This window comes from Trichoderma ghanense (assembly GCF_004382785.1).
Source record: "Trichoderma ghanense strain CCMA-1212 chromosome Unknown scaffold_5, whole genome shotgun sequence".
Taxonomy (NCBI): domain Eukaryota; kingdom Fungi; phylum Ascomycota; class Sordariomycetes; order Hypocreales; family Hypocreaceae; genus Trichoderma; species Trichoderma ghanense.
Genome location: NW_027395668.1, coordinates 445,393 through 464,286, shown reverse-complemented (window position 1 = coordinate 464,286; position 18,894 = coordinate 445,393). Strand labels below are relative to the sequence as shown.

Genomic DNA, 18,894 nt, shown 5'->3' with positions numbered 1-18,894 from the left:
CGTGATCCATAGGGCACTAGCTGGGTATCTGCTCTGGGTCCGTTAGCAGCTGCCAGGGAGCACCAAGGGCGGAGCACAAGCAGCTTTTGGTCGTAGTACAGTATGTAGATGAGCGCAGGATCAAGGGCCATTCGCTCCTCCGTGCAACGGCAAATCTGCAGCCACAACCACAGCAGCTGATGGAGGGATGCCCTGTACTGTACGAGATACTCCGTCCTTGCGCTCCGGCCTTCGTACGAGCCTAGCAGCCTCTGCATCCGGGGATACAGGTATAGGGCGGGCCAGGCATTTTGCGCGAACAGCTGGCCACATGCATGGCCGCAGCGTGTCCATGTACATGTAAGGTCTGTACCTAGGCATGCAGGTATGTGCAAAAGGGCGGGAGCTGCTGGCCCGCCATGTGCGACGAGGTGCCGGGCATGCCAATCAAACAGGCTCCATCCGATGCCGTACATTGTCTTCGTACATGGGACCAGCCGGTCAGCCAGTCTCCATACGAGGACGGTACGAGCACAGCAAAAGAGGGATCCATAGCAGGATCCATGGGCACAGCGGCGTCTCCATCCAGTCCAGCTCCGTTTTATCATGCGTGGCTGCTCCGTAATCAGAGGCCCGCGTCCACGTCCGGGGGACCAGGAGTGATGCTTCCTGGGAGCCTGCATGCCGCCAATCCCAAGCGAAACACGCTCATTCACCGAGGGCCTCGACGCCGGTTTTCCTCCAACGACTCCTCGCTCGGCGGGTGTGCTCGTGCCGCGACTGGGCAGAATTGTGAACAGGTCGACGCCTGGGCGCCAACACGGCCAATCACGACGCCCGGGTCAGGGCTGTTGACTCGGCACGCAGGGCGAGAGGGGGGTGCGATGGCGCCCGGGATTCTGGGGGAGGACGGAACTGGAGGACTCGCCTGGTCCCTTTTCCTGTGATTTCCCTTTGTTTCCTCCTTCTTAGCCGTTTCCCTTTGTCTGCTCGTGATTTGCCTGGCGGCGGCGGCCAGTAGGAGCTTGGAAGCCCAGGAAGCAGCAGAGATCTCGACCCACCGCCTAACGGCGCCAGGCCATGGACGGATTCGTTCTTGGCGCAAGATGATGCTCTGCTCTGCTCTGCTGCGTCAATGGGGAGCCAAGCAGGCGTCCAAGCTGTTGCGACTCTTGAAGCCCCAGCTGCTGCGCATTCGGTACCGCGTCATGGGCGGCAGACTGCACTCTGTGCCTCGTACCTGGTCGACGGCGCCCGACTGCTCCAGCTGCAAGGCAAGGTATGGATGCCGCATTGGCAGTCGAGGCTTGCATCGTGTGTGTGGCGGGCCTGTAGACATGAGCTTGGAGGGACAAGCAGAGCAGCCAGCGCCAGACAATCCAGCCTGCCCTGTCGCAGCGTGTGAGCGGGCCGCCGTGCAGAGCGCCGGCCGTGACCGCGCTTCTCCCAAACAGGAAGACTGAGCAGCGCCTGGGAACCCACAGGTGCAGCGTTGGACGGTAAGATGAGAACTTGGCGGCCGCCATTAGCGGAGATTGGGACAGGGCGCCATGCGGTCGCGATTTACTGGCCTAACAGCGCCCACGGTGCATTGCGGCGCAGGCGCACAGTGGGCGGGTACTGCCAGCGCGAGCGCGGCTCTGCAGCTCCGTCACGCGGTGCCGCTGCGATGGCGCCGTGCATGGCACAGCTGCCGGGCGCCAGCACGCGCAGCGCCTGCAGCACCGTGCCAGACCGTCGCCCGCGCACCGTCGCTGGCTGTTCCCCCACTAACGCCCCAGCGTCGCTAGAGCCGTTGGCTAATCTCGACAAGCACTCCACCCACACCTTGAACCCCCCCCCAAAAACCTCCCCCAGCCCGTCCCTGCACGCCGGACCATCCCCGACCTGGCCCAGCCAAAACCCATCACGTTTAAAGGCAATCATCTCGCTTGAGCCCTCGCAGTCCCTCGGCCGGTACTTGTACTTCGTCCATGTACGCCGTGGCCGCCGTCGCCTCGTCTCTCCATCGTCCATCCGTCCATCTATCGGTCCATCGTCCCTCCTGATCGCGACTTGGCCTGACCTGTTTTGACTTCGCCCTCACGAACCGCCTCGGCGCTCATCGTCACGGTCGCCCATCTCTCCCCAACTGGCGCCCGCCCGCTGCTTCAGCTCCTCGCCTTCGTCTCTGCCCGATTCCCCGTGTCTCTGCGACCAGAAAGCACGGGCGCCCATCGACTCGACTCCCTAAATCTTCCCTCTCTGTCGGGCGCGTCTCAGCTCCTCGCCAACAACCCCGGTAATTTTTGGTTGCAAGAAAAGGGCATTTCGGAGCAACGAACGGCACGTCGCCGCCCAAAAAAACGCCCCTTGTGGGCTGACGTTCTTTTCTCTCTCTTTACATCTCCAAAGTTTCTTCTTTTACTTCCTCTTCTTTTTTTCCCTCCCCTTCCCTTTTTGATTGCGTTGGAAGCTTGGAAAATTCAAGCCAGCTTGCTTAGCTGTCTGAGTGTTTTTGAGGTACGTGCAAAGACGCATTAGCAGGTGCGCTAAAGCTCGCGCAATTTTACCTCGTCCTGTCCGCAAGGGTCAATCTGGCGCCTCTCCGCTGTCGAGTCGGATGGCGTCCTTGGTCATATAGGCTCGGCGCTCTGGTGTTTCGCCCATCCGCGATGGCTTCCCGTTCACCACCGCCTCGTCATACCGATTGTGTGTCGCATTTCGCGGCCCAACTGAAGTTGGGAGCTCTGCCACCCGAGCTTCCATTTTCAGGTTGCACTGTGGCGTTGGCTTATTATCGCTCCAGCGTTGGATGAGGAAAGCTAACAGGCTCAACACAGTGAATTCACAATGGCCGATACAGCCGTGGCAACACCCGCGGTCGTCGATTTCAAGCAGGACAGAGTTCCTCTTGGCTCTGGGCTGGGCAAGGAAAAGGATATGCTGTTGCCGGAGGATGGGGAGAGCTCCAGTAAGGGCCGGGGGCTCCTCAAGGTGCCGTCGCGATCATCATCCCAGCAGCGGAACCAGTCTTCGCCGACCACAACTGGCTTGAGCGGGGCCACCATCACCGATCCGCGGAGCAGCATCGGCAGCAGGTCCAGAGAGTCCAAGGGAAGCTTTTTGGATAGACAGCGAAACGGTAGCTCCAGTGGCGATGCCGAGCCTGCTCGCGCAGCCGAGGTTTCGCAGCCGAGCTCTCCATCCGCAAGCGAGCAGAAACGCAAGAGGAAGAAGAGCAGTGGTTTCCTGGCTCTCTTGGGATGCTGCGGCGTGCCCGACTCGGCGAACGCCGTCGACTCTCCTCAGGGGATCCATAAACTGGATAAACTACCCCCGAGGCCGATAACGGCCAAGTCAAGGACGCAAACGCCCCAGGACCAGACCCCGACGAAGCAGAGCAGCGAGAAGCCCCCCGTCCCAGCAACCACCGTTCCCCCGGCCAAGGATCACGGCGTCTCGTCGAGCAGCGCTCAGGACCAGATCAAGCTTGAGGAGGAGCAGACGATTCAAGAATCAAAAGAGGTCGCCCCCGCCGTTACCGTTGACCCTCCGAGCCCCGTGGAGCCGAACGAGGAAGTTCGAGAAATAGAGGAGGTGGTCGACGACGTGGAGATGCGAGATGTGCCAACAGTCGAGGAAACCCGGGACGTGCAGCCTGAGGTCGTACAACAAGAGGCCCACGAAGTTGCGCTCCCACCTCCGCCGCCTGGCCCGATTCCCACCCCCCTGGTGACTACAGCGCTCCCTCTCACTGATGAGGGCCCTTCAGCACCAGAGCCTCAGAAGTGGCTGTTACCACCCGTCACCCCGGAGCTCAAAGGAAGGAAATGTCTAGTCTTGGACCTCGACGAAACGTTGGTCCACAGCTCATTCAAGGTTTGTCTTTGCTTTTGAAGCAGAGGAAGAAACGAGTTGGCTAACCAAACGCGCCAGATTCTTCATCAAGCCGACTTCACAATACCGGTTGAAATAGAAGGCAATTATCATAACGTGTATGTCATCAAGCGACCTGGTGTAGACGAGTTTATGAAGAGAGTGGGAGAGCTTTACGAAGTAGTCGTCTTTACCGCATCAGTCTCAAAGGTAGGTGCAGCCTTTTCCCATCCCTCGTGGCGTGAATGACCTTGACTAACGTATTCGACTCGCGAACAGTACGGCGATCCTCTGCTAGACCAATTAGATATACACAACGTTGTTCATCACCGTCTATTCCGAGAGAGCTGCTACAACCACCAAGGAAACTATGTCAAGGACCTTTCGCAAGTTGGACGAGACTTGAAAGACACCATCATCATAGACAACTCGCCGACCTCCTACATATTCCACCCCCAGCACGCTGTTCCAATCAGCAGCTGGTTCTCCGACGCGCATGACAACGAGCTGCTAGACCTTATACCCGTTCTTGAAGACCTCGCTGGCCCCAACGTTGCGGACGTCAGCCTGGTCCTTGACGTCACTCTCTGAGATACCATACACAACAGTTTCCTTCGATTTTTTGTTTTCTTCTCTTCAGCAGAAAAACTCAACAGCCCGAACTGCAGCATTGCCGTCATAGCGGGAGGCGTTTGGTTGAAATCACTTCGTTTCCGGGGGTAGATGTACTGTCTAATCTTATATAATCCGCCTTGATCTTTGGAACGCGGCTCCTCGGCCTGCGATGACTCCTTTTTTTCTCCTTTTCTTCCATTCTCGGTAAACAAAAACCGAGCAGAGAGTTGAAGCCGGCCAGGGGTTTTGAGTCGACCAAATACCCCCACCCGACACCGCAAACGCACCTATACGACTCGATGGGAAAGATTGACGGAAACGCTCCAAGGCAAACGCATTGGAAGGAGGAGGCTCGACATCGCGGCTTGGGATAAAGAATGTGTCATTCTTTCCAAGACTATGGATGTTTCCCAGAACTTCACTGCGCGGGCAATGAACATGAGTCCGCCGTGGGCTTCTGCGGAAAACGCCTCCTATCTCGAGCGTGTTGCGAAAAGACTGCTGGCACATCTGGGCTGTTTATGCTGTTACCTTGTTCTGGCAAGCTGGCGCCTCTCTCCCCCTTTCTCTCTCTATCTCTCTATCTCTCTCACACTCTCACTCTTCTTCTTCTGCTTCTTTCTCCTCTTCGTTCTTCTTCTTTTCTACCCTTCTCCCTCTTTCTGTGATTCCCTTTGTGTTACTTTTTTTTCTTCTCTTTCTTCTTCTTCTTTTCACACTTGTCCTTTGCCCGTCTTGCATTGTTTTTGAACTATACACATACATACCACGCAGCGAGCCTGCGAGCAGGATTTGAAGGAGGACAGCGAGTTTGATGCGGAGTCTGTTGAAGCAGAGGCGAACATGATTAGCGAAGGTTGGAGGTTTTTGCTCAGGGCCTCCGTCATACATAGCACTCCCCCAAATTGTAAAAATACCCCGAGCCTCTACGGCCCTTAGTAATGAATCAATGTGAGATACTCTGAATATTTGTTGATACGGGAGTCTTTCTTTGTTGCGGGTTTTTGGGCCACAGACGATGAGTTATCCGGCTTTGACTTGTCTTTCTTGTTTGTCTTTTTCTTGTTGAATTGTTGATTCTCATGGCCAATGCTACTCGCAGCGTCTGGAATTGTTTGTCAAGCATTCAGCTGATCTGGAGGCGCTTGTATTCTGGTTATCTGCATGTACCTTACCTGACTTTGCCTTGATCGTATGAACTTTTTAATTCCAATCGAAACAACACTTGAAATGGGGCTCGATAAGAACAACTAAACTCGATGCTCCAAGACCAAGTCGCGCTGCGCTAAAAGAGCTCCAGCTGCATGTCTGGTGGGTTCACGCTTCTCCAATGTCTCTCCTCTGGGGTAGCGGAGAAATGTTCGGCCGCCGCTGTTTTGGCGTTTCTGTGAATGTGGCCTCAACTGCTGGCTGGTCCTTTTGGGGCCACAATTTCACCCGCCCGGGACCTCTCTCTTTGCGCCAGAACTTCCAATCCCTCTTATCAAAGCCCATAAACATTGATCCTTTGCCAATTCGACTCAAGAGTCCTGCAGTGATTCTCGGTCGATTGCTCTTCTTTGCATATATCCAACACACACTCCTTCACAATGGTATGCGCGTTTCCCTGCTTCTTCCATCACTCTGTGCTTGTCGATGATGCTGCGGTTTGCGGCACTGGGAATCGCGTCACAAGAGCGATGTCATGCGCATTGCATGACTTCCCAGCTCGCGCAATGCTGCAGCAAACGGGCGAACTTGCCAACAATGTTCCGACTGTGCTCAATGCTAACGTGCTCTTCTGATGTGCAGTCTTCTCGTCCCTCCTCACCCGCCAATGGCCCTGCCGCGGCCAGCGGTTCCAGCATCAGCCGACCCTCCTCTCCCACGCCTCCCGGCGGCCCTCGAACTGCGATCCGTCGACGTGCTGCCGCCGATCAGAAGGAGAAGCTTGCCAATGCCAGGCCGAGCAGCACACGGGCTGCTGGCGCTGGCGGTTCCAGCAGCACCATGCTGAGTACGTTGCTCCGTGCTTGGTCTATATAGCGCTATATGGAATAGCTCGCATTGGGAGATGAACGTGTGGCTAACGACAAGAACGTATAGGGCTCTACACCGACGAATCTCCCGGATTGAAGGTCGACCCTGTTGTTGTCCTTGTTCTGTCCCTGGTTTTCATCTTCAGCGTTGTTGCCCTGCACAGTGAGTCCATCTCTCAACGCCCACTGATACTACGTCTGCTAACCTTTGCAAAAGTCATTGCCAAGATCAGCCGCAAATTCTCGAGCTAAACACGTTAAATGGTGATTGCAATGATACAAGGGAGAGAGGGGCACACGACAACGGTATAAGGGAGGGGAGAAACGGGTTTCGCGACGGCTCAGGTTGCACAGGCCGAATTCAAGCTGATGCGAGGGCCTGGGCGCAAAGAGAAAGACGAAAAGACAAAACCAACAAACAATTGAATTACAGAAGCAGGATGTGTGGGTTCGGTGGGATACATTCGACCTGGCCCTTAATCACCATGGAGTCTGAGAGCGACTATGATATTTTGTACTATATGAGCAAAACGGCCATTTGCATTTCGTTTGCACTTTTGCGCATGGAGACCATGTATGGAAGACTTGCTTCTGTGACTGTTCAAGGGAGCTCGCATAAGGTAGGTATCGTTACTCGTACGCGAGACCTGGAGGTTCCCCGATAGGAATCAATTGAACGCAGGAGCCACTTCACGACGTGGTTGCTGTCAAACCGGCAATCTTTGCTCGGAATGAATTGCATGCTCTCAGTCCGACTTTGTGGCTGTAATTGTTCCTGAAACCAGGTACTAGGCTGAATGCCTTACCACAGCTCTTGCGCCTTCCTGAAGTACGCGGCTCCGATAGATACGGACGGACCGAGGCAAGTACGAACCAGTCGTTGCTTCCTTTTACGCTTGGAAATACTTCTTGCAGCAGGAGCGGATGATCTCTCAGATGAGGCAATTGGCTGCTGTACATGACCTGAACACCACGAATTTCAAGAATCTGCTGTGATTCACATCATTTTGCTGAATGTAGATGGCTTACGTGCTTACCCAAGATTCCATCGTATGTGTTCTTTCGCTTTTGCCCCCCCTCCGTCACTCATCAATGGCACCACAGACGGTGGCGGGTGTTATACTGGCCCTCTTGCTAATCACAGCCCGCTAGCTCTGCCCCTACGGCTCACACAAAAACGGTTGATCCGAACTGCCTCAACCCCCTACAATAGTGGACATGGCATAATACTAAGCGGTTGGCTAGGCATACCAGGCACCTGGAGCAGAGCCCAGTGCCAACGTACTCGTCGCCGCTTGTTACGGGGATCCAAAATGATAACAAGCACAAGCAGGGCAAACTCCAGCAGCTGCTCCCAACACAGAGAGGCCTCTCACAGAAGCCACACGTCATCGCCTTGCGACTGGGAACAAGTTTCAAGCCATTCTCAGTTCTGGTTCTGCCCTTGTGCTACCGTTGCGAGTTTTGTGATTTGGATTGCTTGGACAAAGCCCCAATACACCACTACGCTTGAGATCGCCCCAGCATGATGCCTCTGTGTATCTGCAGGTGACATTATCTACCTCAGCTTGCTGTGTCCTCAACCAGACACATTCCAAGCTCTCTCTTCCATCCTTCCCTATTACAACCATATCTGGACGAGGGACAGATACTATTTGATTATTCGTCGACAATTCCTTCGCGATGGCGACTCCCGAGAATCAGTGGAACAAGTCCAGGCGACCGCCCTCGTCGAGACCCCCGCCCGCCTCAGAGGCTGTGGTGACGGATGGCTTCGTTCTTCCAACCCTTGACGTGCCTGCCGATGCGCCGCCGGCATATGGAAGCCATCATGATCAGCTGCAATTCTCGCGAACGGGGTTTGAGGCTGGAGCCATCTTGACGGGTACGTAATGGCTACGCTCCCTTGGCTCTTTAGGCGCACCGGGATGACCAATGGTTTTGAGATGGACATGGAAAGTGTGCTGATATATGAATTTTAGCCGATGGAAGAGTCAACATCAATATCAACACCAAGAACCAGAGACTTGCGGAGCTTCTTGCGCCGAGTATCGCCAGCCAGGTTGCCGCCCAGCCGTCCTTACCACCAGCGTATACGTTGCCGAGTCTAGCTGGTGAGCCTGGCAAGGAACCCCCTCCGCGGCTCAACGTCGTCATTCAGATTGTTGGATCGCGTGGCGACGTCCAGCCATTCGTTGCCCTTGGGAAAGTTTTGAAAGAGACATATGGCCACCGCATCCGTATCGCAACGCATGCGACTTTCAAGACATTTGTCGAAGAGAATGGCCTCGAGTTCTTTAGCATAGGGGGAGACCCCGCTGAGCTGATGGCTTTCATGGTGAAGCATCCGGGTCTCATGCCAGGTATAGATGCTTTGAAGAGTGGTGAGATTAGAAGACGCCGGAAAGGCGTCCAGGAGATGATGCTTGGGTGCTGGAGATCTTGCATTGAGGCAGGAGATGGACTGGGACCACCGCCCGAACCGCACAGAAGACTGGAACAATGGGATCCATCAGCGGGCATGCCTGGAGACCCGAATCACGAGCCTTTCGTCGCCGATGCCATCATTGCCAATCCACCTAGTTTCGCTCACATTCACATTGCGGAAAAGCTTGGAATCCCTCTGCACATGATGTTTACGTGAGTATCTTGTCTCTCAGACCTTGCACACACCCACGGCTAACAAGTCCGCTAGAATGCCCTGGACGCCTACACGAGCGTTCCCTCATCCGCTTGCCAACATTCAATCCTCAAATGCCGACGATGTCCTCACCAATTACCTGACATACACGCTCGTGGAGATGATGACTTGGCAGGGACTGGGAGACATCATCAATCGATTCCGCGAGAATGCTTTGGACCTTGCTCCTCTCTCCCTCATCTGGGCTCCAGGACTGCTCAGCAGACTCAAGATTCCATATACTTACTGTTGGTATGTAGATGATGAACGCCCCTCGATAATCTCTCTTCTAATGGTACACCCATAGGTCACCCGCATTGATCCCGAAGCCTAATGATTGGGGCCCGAACATTGACGTTGCGGGCTTTTACTTCTTGAATCTTGCCTCCTCGTATACGCCAGAGCCTGACCTTGCTGCCTTCTTAGAGGCTGGCCCTCCGCCGGTGTATATCGGCTTTGGCTCCATTGTTGTGGATGATCCCAATGCCATGACAAGACTGATTCTGGACGCTATCCACCTGGCCGGCGTACGAGCTCTAGTTTCCAAAGGCTGGGGAGGCCTAGGTATCGACGCAGTAGGAGTGCCTGACGGCGTTTTCATGCTCGGTAACGTTCCCCACGATTGGCTATTTGAAAGAGTATCTTGCGTGGTCCATCATGGCGGTGCTGGAACGACCGCGGCTGGCATCAAAGCCGGCAAACCCACCATCGTCGTTCCATTCTTTGGTGACCAGCCGTTTTGGGGAGCCATGATTGCAAGGGCCAAGGCTGGACCTGCACCCATTCCTCAAAAAGCCTTGACAGCCGAGAAACTTGCCGAGGCGATCAAATTCTGTCTGCAGCCAGAAACTCAGGCTCAGGCCCAAGCACTTGGCTGCAAGATTCGAGAGGAGAAGGGTACGGAAGCTGGAAGCCGAAGCTTCCATAATCATCTCGATGTGGGAACTCTTCGCTGTTCCGTGGCCCCTAGTCGAGCCGCGGCCTGGCGTCTGAAAAGGACAAGAGTGCGGCTCAGCCCGTTGGCTGCCGCTGTTCTCGTTAAACGAGGTCTCATACAGTATTCAGACTTGAAGCTGTAAGTCAACCCTAAAATGAATAGTCTTGTACATGATGCTTACTGACTATTTAGATATCGTCCATACGAGTACAACACAGAAGATCAGCCTCCTGACCCGATCACCGCGGGTGCTTGCTCTTTGGTCACCGACATCAGCGACATAGGCATGGCTATAGTGGACATGCCGTTGGATATACTCAAGAGCCCCAGGAAAGCTAGAGAAGCGAGGGACGATGCCGCCAGTCAAGCCAGCGGCGATGACAGCGACGCAGGATCGAGACCTGGCTCGATCAAAGGACGCTCTGGTGCCAGAACCCCGACAGTGGCCAGCGCTGCAGAGACCGTGGGTGATGCAAGCTATGTAGCGCCGCTTGCACATTCTCCCCCATTACCAGCTGAAATCGGTAGGGCCCGATCTCCTACCGTCGGTAGTGGAGGAGGAAGCCGATCATCATCCCGTCGAAGGGCGCTTTCTGCCACAACCATGGAGGCTGCAGTTGGTACGAGCAGGAACGTTGGACGTATCGTGACTACGGGAGTCAAATCCCCTATGAACTTCTGCCTTGGTCTCGCCAAAGGGTTCAGGAATATTCCCCGCCTGTACAACGATGATACCGTGCGGACGGTCGAAAAGGTGACGGACTTCAACAGCGGCGTACGGGTTGCGAGTAAAGAACTCGGCTATGGTCTTTACGATGGGATCTCAGGACTCGTCACGCAGCCAATGAGAGGAGCACAGAAAGAAGGTGCTGCCGGGCTGCTCAAGGGCGTTGGAAAGGGCATTGGAGGTCTTATCGCCAAGCCCGCGGCAGGTGAGTGACATTGATACATATCTGCTCTCCTTGTGATTTGCTAACCCTGCGTGTCAGGCTTCTGGGGCCTTCCAGCATATGTAATGCAAGGCGCGTACGCTGAGCTCAACAAATTTCTGTCAAGGAGCGTGCAGAACTATATCATCACCTCGAGGGTTGTCCAGGGCGAACGGGAACTGCAGATGGCATCGGAAGGAGAGAAAGCGGATATCGTTACTCGCTGGAAGCACGATGCTGAGCTGGGGGCTCTATATCAACGGAATGCAAAAGGCCAGGAAAGAGGACATTCCCGTCTCGGGTCTGGAGACGGATCGAGCTTTTGGCGTTCTCCTCTTTCAGAAGGACGGCGTCAACTCGGCGCTGCGTTGGGAGATGCAAAACAACAGCAACCTGGACGAACCACCGAGCGCTCTTATTCTCCCGTTCGAAGAGCCGCAGACACGGCGTCTCTTGTTGATACGGAATACGAGGCGGCCATCAAAGTTTCAGTCATGGAGACGTCTCGTGGTGATGTGGAGGAAGACGCCATGATTGAGGCGGCTATTCGCGAAAGCGTCAAAGCGATGCGGCAGCAAGGCTCGCTGCCCGACCCCGTCGATTTGGCGTCGACTGTCAAGCATCACGACGTGTTTGAGGATGAGGATTATAAAATCACGGATGAGGAATACCAGAACCTCATCGAACAGGCTCTTCGCGAAAGCCTGGTAGGACACGTGGAGGATCCCTCCGAGGCCCAAGCATCCAGCAGCGCCCAGGAGCTTGACGCTGCCAATACAGCCTTGCCAGCTTACGAGGGTCACGCGCGTAGCAGTAGCTCAGCGTTTACTCCGATGAGTGACGAAGAAGCCGACTTGCAGCGGGCCATTGAAGAATCGCGAAGACTGCCTCCTACTCTTCCGCCCCGCATCTCGCCATCTCAACAGGTGGAAGATGATGAGGAAGAGGAACAATTCCGCAGAGCCATTGAGGAGTCTAGAAACGAGATGGAGCGGGCCCAGAACGAGAGGACGGAGGAAGACATTGTCATGGACTATGTCAAGAAGCAGAGCCTCGCCGAAGAGGAATATAGGAAACAACATCTGGCCCAGGGAAAGGGGAAGGGGGTGGCAGATGCGGACGACGATGAGGAAGAGTTGAGGAGGGCCATTGAGGAGAGCTTGAAGCTGAGCGGAGAGAGTGGTTCAGCGCCACCGGAGACTTGAGGGGAAGTCGGCATTGGTTGGAATCAAGAAGTTGCCTCGAACGATATGCAAAAGATCTACTACCGAATCAATGGCTATGACGCGTTGTAAACCAAGTGAAAATATGCATCATCACAGCATTCTAAAGTGGTTGATCCGTAGTTCATTGCCGTAGTTCATTGACGAACAATTGGATTCGAGCTACAGTGGAATGAGACAACTGAACCAGTAGTCAATGAGCTATCTGGAGCCGAATAGCCAAAGGAAGAAGGAGAAACGCAACAATATTGAACAATATCAAGAAAAATCCGCCGGGTATCTTTGTTCAACATTGCGATGCGTCCAACGCCACAAGGCCTCCGAATAACCTTCCCATCTGCTCAGCCTAGATACGATCCGAAGATGCTCCTGCTAAAATCCAAGTGACATAATGATCCGAGGCATCTCAAATGTAGCAAGGGGATTTCAGGCTGCGGCGTGACTTCATCCCGAGAGTTGAGGCAATTGAATGGCTGTGACACGGGTGCTCCCGAGAGGAAGAGCATTGATGTGCTGCTCATGCGGACTTCGCAATGTCATGTTTGCCAAAGTCGAACTGGTGAGCTTTGCCAAATGCCCCCAGGCGCATGAAGTGTAATGAATCATTTGCGCCATAATGCTCGCGTCACCAAAGGGTTTGATGCCGAGCCGTGAAGCTTTCCATGAGACTCTGCGATGGAATATGAACCGTGAATCTTGCGCCTCAGTCGCCGTCACCACGATGGAATGGTCCATCAAGCCGCCCGATGAAGAAAGCCACCCCAAACGAAGTTCTTCCTGGCCTCGCCCTTGGTCAACACGAGACCTGCTTAAGGTAGTAGGACGCATGCAGCTCTCATGCCGTGCACACAGCCGGCCCCCCCTCCGATTCATCGACCAAAACAACAAAACTTTTCGCTTGTTGATAAGTTCTAGCCATATCTCGCCGGAGGCTGGCCCTGATACTGCTGCTGTCCCCATCCCGGATTCGCCGGCGGAGGATACGGCCCCGCGCCGGGATTCCCCCCGTTGGCCATGGACACGACGTCGGGCCTGTTTTTGAGGGGCTGCTTGAAGTTGCATATGTGGCAGACTACCTCGACGAAGCCTGATATGGTGAAGGGTATGATGGGCTATGGATGTATAAGCTAAGATTAGCAAATTGTATTTTGCTTGAGCTGCCGGGTGAAGAATGAAAGAGGGNGGTTCATAGCGAAGACGGCAAGTAGATACACTTACAACGAAGCAAAATGTGAAAAAGGGCCGGCTCTTGATGACGCGCGCAGACATGTTGCCGCAGTTGTGGCACTGGCAGATGACGCCCTCGTAGCCCTTTACCTCTGAGCGGAAGGTGTATTCGCCGCAGACGAAGAAGAAGAAGACCATGGCTGCTGATTATACAAACACCCCCCCTTTTTTTTTTAATCTTTTATGTATCGAGTCTCAAACACGAATGGAGATGTAGAAGACTGTTTGAAGTTGAGGGCTGTGAGAGGAGAGAGAAGAAACGAGGAAAATATGAAGGTTGGTGTGAAGTGAGGCTGTGTAAGGTAGCCTTGAAAAGAAGCGGAGAGAAGAGAGAGGGAGTACGTATGCGCCAAGCTTATTTGGCCCGCATCTGCTGGTTGAAATGGGCTGGGTTTTCGGGTTTGGGCAGGTACGATGGCGCCGATGATGTCCTTCTTTTCCCCGCGAGTGGCGTCTGTTTTTTTCAGGCTAAGGTTCTGAAGAGAGATGTACTGTACCTTTCATGTAGCTTCTTCTAGCACCGCTTTTAAATCAATTATAGAGCGATTCATGGAGCCCTTTGTTGACATTGAATAAGTCATTGAAAGATAAAACACAGTGGATGGGACAGATGCTAAAGTCTGATTAAGTCATCCTGGCGTCAACTCAAGCTTCTTTCATCCCTTCCATTCTTCTGCAGCTCAAATCCCAAAAGCAGAGCGGTGCTGTCTCGATACGGCCTAGCGTCCTTTATGCTTGCTGCAGCTCGGTAGCAGTACCTTGCGACCTGCGACCCCACCAATCGCTGCCAACACGCGCCAAATCCGATAAGCTAGAATTTCCTGATTCCTTCAACTCCAGAAAAAAAAAAAAGAGTCAGATATCGCAACTTCAACTCTCTTTGCGCCTCACCTCGCCCCGGCCGAGAACACCGCCGAACCCAATCAATTCACCTTCAATCCTCCAACACAACCATCATCTCGACGACCCGGACGCACTCCGACCATCACCAACCACCACGTCTCCCAACTCCGGAATGCCCAGCTAGACCACACGCAACAACCTCCAACCATGGCCCTCTACGACCTCAACATCGCCTGGTCCCCGTCCACGCCCACCGACCGGCTCCTCCAGACGCTCACGACCGCGCACTCCCTCGGCTACACCACCGTCGCCCTCAACCACACCCTCGAGCTCCCCTTTCCCGCAAACCCCACAACGCCCTTCCCATCCTTACCTCCCTCATCATCAACATCCTCCTCCTCCTCCTCCTCCTCCTCCTCAACAAGCCAAAACCTCAAGCTCCCACACATCCTCCACCGCGCCACCCTCCCCCTCTCCGACCCCTCCGCCTCAAACTACCGCCTCCCCTCCCTCGCCTCCGCATACGACATCCTCGCCATCCGGCCCCTCACGGAAAAGGCCTTCCAAAACGCCTGCCTCACCCTCGACATCCCCCTCATCTCCCTCGACATGGCCCAGCATTTCCCCTTCTACTTCCGCCCGAAACCCTGCATGGCCGCCGTCGCCCGCGGCGTCCGCTTCGAGCTGTGCTACGCCCAGGCCCTCCACGCAAACGCCGACCCCCGCGCCCGCGCAAACTTCATCTCCAACGCAACCAGCCTCGTCCGCGCCACCCGCGGCCGCGGCATCGTCATCAGCAGCGAGGCCAAATCCGCGTTTGGCCTGCGCGCCCCCGCAGACGTCGTCAACCTGTTCAGCGTGTGGGGGCTGCAGAGCGAAAAGGCCATGGAGGGCCTGCGCACGATTCCGCGGAGCGTCGTCGTCAACGAGGGCTTGAAGAGGGACGGCTTCAGGGGCGTCATCAACATCGTCCAGGTCGTCAAGAAGCCTGCCGCCGTCGAGGGCGAGCAGACGGATGACCAGTCCTCGGCGGCGGAACAGGGCGGGAAGAGGAAGAACCAGAAGCGCAAGAACGGCGGGGAGGATGCTCAGCCTGTTAGCAAGCGGGGGGCCAAGAAGATGAAACTGGCGGCAAGGGCAGCGGCATCTGAAAGGAAGGCGTCATGACGCAGTGCTGATGTTTATACGCTGAGCTTGGAACGGTGTGGACGTTTGCATTTACCCCAAAAGCAGCATTAGAGGTGCTACGAGGCATGATACCCCAGATGAGAGACGAGACGAGAACGGTGCCGGTTTTCCCGTGCACTTGCGCCGTCTCGCCGGAAGAATTTCGAATTCAATATATTACCTATGTGCAAGTATTCGTGTCTTTTCATCTCTAAGCAAACTGTGATGGCTACAAATGGTATCTCGTTTTCTCTTTCTAAAATGTCCAAACCCCCCTTACCCCCTGCTCCCTTTACACCCATTACACCTCCTGTCCTTCGCCCCCTTGCGCCCTACGCAAGCCTCTTCAACATCTACAAAGCCCCCTACCCAATGACCAGGGTAGGTGCCGCTGCCGCAGACACCTTTGTCGACGTAGCCGCTTGAACGCCGATCAAGGCACCCAAGTTCAGCACGCTGCTAAGCTCATATCCTTGAAGGTCGGGCGGCGGCGCGGAGAAAGCCACGGGTAGGGTGGGCGCTGCGGGAGGGATGAAGAAACCTGGCTGTCCCTCTGCTGAGGGAGCGCTGGGAGCAAGGTTCCCCAGTACGAGGCTGCTGGCTGGCCCAGATGGAGCAGCGGATTGAGGTGCGCCGGTGGGGATCGCTGGAGTCTCGGGAGGAGCCGTAGTTGCGGGAGGCGAAACCGTTGTCGGCGCTTCTGATGCGACGGCCGATTCTGACGAGGCTGCTGCTGACGTTTGCGCGGCAGTGGTGGTTGAGGCAGGCGTTGTACTAGACTTTGGTGAAGTCGTCACAGTTGCAGCCTCGGTTGTCGCGGTATCGGTTGTCGCAGAGGAGGCAGGCGCAGACGCAACTGTTGTAGAGCTCTGAGCTGTTGTCGAGCTTTCAGCAGTCGTAGCAACCTCAACAGATGTAGAAGTCTCGGCAGCTGTAGAAGTCTCGGCGGCTGTAGAACTCTGAACTGTGGTTGAGCTTTCTGCGGGGGACGAAGGCGAAGCACTCGTAGCAGGGGCAGCCGTAGAGCTGGTCGCGGGGGTTTCGGTCGCAGACGGAGCTGTCGATGTCGGAGCTGTCGATGCCGGAGGCGGCGGGGGCGGAGACGAAGTCGCAGTTTCAGCTGGAGGAACAGCCTCGGTCGGAGGGACCTCCGAAACAGTGCTTGCCGGAGGAGGAGGCGGGGCAGGAGAGACAGTCTCGGCAGGAGGAGGCACTTCGGTGGTCGCTGACGGAGGGGAGGGAGCGGCGGGAGGAGCTCCAGGGATGAGGGTGATGAAGCCAGGGAAGGTCTGGACCGGAGGAGCTTCAACAACAGTCGTTGCTGGCGGAGGAGCGCCAGCAGGAGGGGCTCCAGGGATGAGGGTGATGAAGCCAGAAAAGATGGGAGGAAGGACCACGGGGTTTGCCGGCGGAGGAGGAGAAGCACCAGCAGGAGGAGCTCCGGGAATCAGGGTAACGAACTGGGGGAACGTCTGGACCGGAGCGGCCTCAGGAACCGTGGTTGCCGGAGGAGGAGGAGGGACGACTGCCGGAGGGACGGTTGGTTCGGCAACAACAGTCGTTGGAGGAGCAATTGATACCGAAGAGACAGTAATTTCCAGAGCAGAAGTCGTCTCTTGAGCGGCAGACGTTTCCACAGGTACAGTCGTTTCCACTGGCACAGGCGCTTCCGCGGGGGTGGTTGATTGCAGAGGAAGAGTGACGATGATTGGCCTAGGGGTTGTTTGTATAGTACCGGATGTTTCTTGAGCGTCAATCGTCTCCGAAGGGGCGGGTGTTGCCTTTGAAACTATCGATTCCGAAAGAATTGGCGCCGGTGAAGAGGCTGTAGGAATCGTCGCTTCTAAAGTGGTCTCAGAACTAGAACTTGTTGAGAGGAGAGGCTCTGTCATCGATGTCAGTCTCATGGTTTACTCTCCGTCGGGTTCCGAATGAGCGCATATGCCATACCCTGGGCGAGACTTGTCGTCGGCAGCAAAGACGAGGCGGTCGGAGTAGTTCCAGTAACGGCAGTGATTATGGTATCGACGGCAGCCCCATTCTCGTCTCGCTTTCCTCCTCTGGTGCCCAGAACCTGTCCCAACCGATCCAAGAAACCGTCACGTCGTGCTAGATTGCCATTGGCATCCCGGTTGAGAACGGCGCCCTGTACGTTGTGAGTTACTGAGCACTGAATTTCCTCTGATTTGCGGAAAGCTCATACCTGAACTGCAGAAGTAGCAAGCAGGGCGTAGAAGATTGCAGACCTCATCGTGAAAACCGATGACTTCTCAAAGAGAACTTATAGTTAAAGAATGCGAAAAGAGACAAAAAGAATGACTACAACCACGAGGCTGTTTCCGCGACTCAGACAAGTAGGCGGAGAATAAGTGAAGAAAAAAAAGACGATTTTCAATCAGCCAGCTGGATATCGAAATGAAACAGTAACCAATGCCAAATCAATCTCAGTCGAGCAGTGAAAGCAAAATTAAAGAGTGAACGGCAACGGTTGAGTAAAAGGCGGCGCCAGGCCTGTAAAAATTGAGGGTTAAGAAAATCACTACCGACCAAACGGACGATGGGTGAAGAGAAGAACAGGAACTACACTGAAGAGGAGTGAAGACGAAGCGATCCAAGAGAAGGAAGCCTCGTGAGAAGAAAGAAGGGCGCCATACGCCCAAGCACCGGGCTCCGGCAAGAAACAAGCGCCAGGCTGACGAGTCCCTTCATTTCTTCGACTATGCTCGAAACCCGACTCTGTCTGGAGCGTTGCCAAGACGCCACGGCTTCCAGGCCAATTCGCGGCTCAAACGGCGGCGCGAGGCGGTTGAAGTCTAGACTGCGATACCTGGGCTGTCGGCGTAGAGCCCCGTAAAGAGAGGCTCCAGGCATCGTGCCGGGGCTAGACCTGGATCTGAGACATGGTTCAGACGCCTCCTGTATGAGACCTGGCTCGCGATGGTGGGGCGCAGAAGGACTATGGTAGAAGCCGCTGAACTAAATCGACATCGGACATTTCTTGAGCTCGTCAATGGATGAGCTGCATGTGACTAAAGGTTGCCGTGTGCAGAACTCTGGCGATGCTGGTGTCATGTAGATTGGGCGCGAAGTCGCATCGTGCTTTCGCAGTCGTTCAGCCTTGAAATCGGTGTGATGCGATATAAAGCGGAGGCAAAGTAGAGGCTGTTGTCGTGGCCCTTGGGATGTGGGGGTGCCGTCGGTACCCAGAGTTATCAGATCTCTGACTTGGACTCCCTGGTCGAGTGATGATTCACCCATCGCATCGTCAGTACTGTAGAGTGATCGGTCGACTGGCCGGAGTTGCATACGGCAGGGGCAGATGAGCGACAACGGACATGGTGTTGGGACGCCCTTTTCCGACCTGGACCGGGTTCGTCGAGACGGCGTCGCCATGCATGAAGAAACAATCTCGAAACGA

General features: G+C 55.1%; 8 protein-coding genes across 8 annotated transcripts; 5 read left to right on the top strand and 3 right to left on the bottom strand.

Annotated features, from left to right (window-relative positions):
• Positions 1–953: 953 nt before the first annotated feature.
• On the top strand, positions 954–2,053 carry CCMA1212_005088 (uncharacterized protein; the record flags this gene model as incomplete). The annotated part of the gene is given in 3 exon segments (XM_073702367.1): positions 954–1,295; positions 1,339–1,478; positions 1,489–2,053. Coding segments are annotated over 3 exon segments (1,047 nt in total), but the record flags the coding sequence as incomplete, so codon positions are not given.
• Positions 2,054–2,811: 758 nt separating this feature from the next.
• Positions 2,812–4,428, top strand: CCMA1212_005087 (putative phosphatase PSR2; the record flags this gene model as incomplete). The annotated part of the gene is made up of 3 exons (XM_073702366.1): positions 2,812–3,840; positions 3,898–4,047; positions 4,117–4,428. The coding sequence occupies 3 exons, from the start codon at positions 2,812–2,814 to the stop codon at positions 4,426–4,428; spliced, it is 1,491 nt and encodes a 496-aa protein (XP_073558667.1).
• Positions 4,429–6,198: 1,770 nt separating this feature from the next.
• Positions 6,199–6,722, top strand: CCMA1212_005086 (Protein transport protein Sec61 subunit beta; the record flags this gene model as incomplete). The annotated part of the gene is made up of 3 exons (XM_073702365.1): positions 6,199–6,448; positions 6,538–6,633; positions 6,688–6,722. The coding sequence occupies 3 exons, from the start codon at positions 6,199–6,201 to the stop codon at positions 6,720–6,722; spliced, it is 381 nt and encodes a 126-aa protein (XP_073558668.1).
• Positions 6,723–8,153: 1,431 nt separating this feature from the next.
• CCMA1212_005085 (Sterol 3-beta-glucosyltransferase) lies at positions 8,154–12,221 on the top strand (the record flags this gene model as incomplete). The annotated part of the gene is made up of 6 exons (XM_073702364.1): positions 8,154–8,355; positions 8,453–9,110; positions 9,166–9,402; positions 9,458–10,225; positions 10,280–11,019; positions 11,077–12,221. The coding sequence occupies 6 exons, from the start codon at positions 8,154–8,156 to the stop codon at positions 12,219–12,221; spliced, it is 3,750 nt and encodes a 1,249-aa protein (XP_073558867.1).
• A 929-nt stretch (positions 12,222–13,150) lies between these two features.
• Positions 13,151–13,604, bottom strand: CCMA1212_005084 (uncharacterized protein; the record flags this gene model as incomplete). The annotated part of the gene is made up of 2 exons (XM_073702363.1): positions 13,151–13,351; positions 13,458–13,604. The coding sequence occupies 2 exons, from the start codon at positions 13,602–13,604 to the stop codon at positions 13,151–13,153; spliced, it is 348 nt and encodes a 115-aa protein (XP_073558872.1).
• Positions 13,605–14,516: 912 nt separating this feature from the next.
• Positions 14,517–15,476, top strand: CCMA1212_005083 (uncharacterized protein; the record flags this gene model as incomplete). The annotated part of the gene is made up of 1 exon (XM_073702362.1): positions 14,517–15,476. One exon carries the CDS (start codon positions 14,517–14,519, stop codon positions 15,474–15,476), a length of 960 nt encoding a protein of 319 aa, XP_073558664.1.
• A 365-nt stretch (positions 15,477–15,841) lies between these two features.
• Positions 15,842–17,727, bottom strand: CCMA1212_005081 (uncharacterized protein; the record flags this gene model as incomplete). Its single annotated transcript, XM_073702361.1, has 3 exons — positions 15,842–17,361; positions 17,427–17,622; positions 17,680–17,727. 3 exons carry the CDS (start codon positions 17,725–17,727, stop codon positions 15,842–15,844), a joined length of 1,764 nt encoding a protein of 587 aa, XP_073558665.1.
• A 725-nt stretch (positions 17,728–18,452) lies between these two features.
• Positions 18,453–18,869, bottom strand: CCMA1212_005080 (uncharacterized protein; the record flags this gene model as incomplete). Its single annotated transcript, XM_073702360.1, has 1 exon — positions 18,453–18,869. One exon carries the CDS (start codon positions 18,867–18,869, stop codon positions 18,453–18,455), a length of 417 nt encoding a protein of 138 aa, XP_073558666.1.
• Positions 18,870–18,894: the final 25 nt, after the last annotated feature.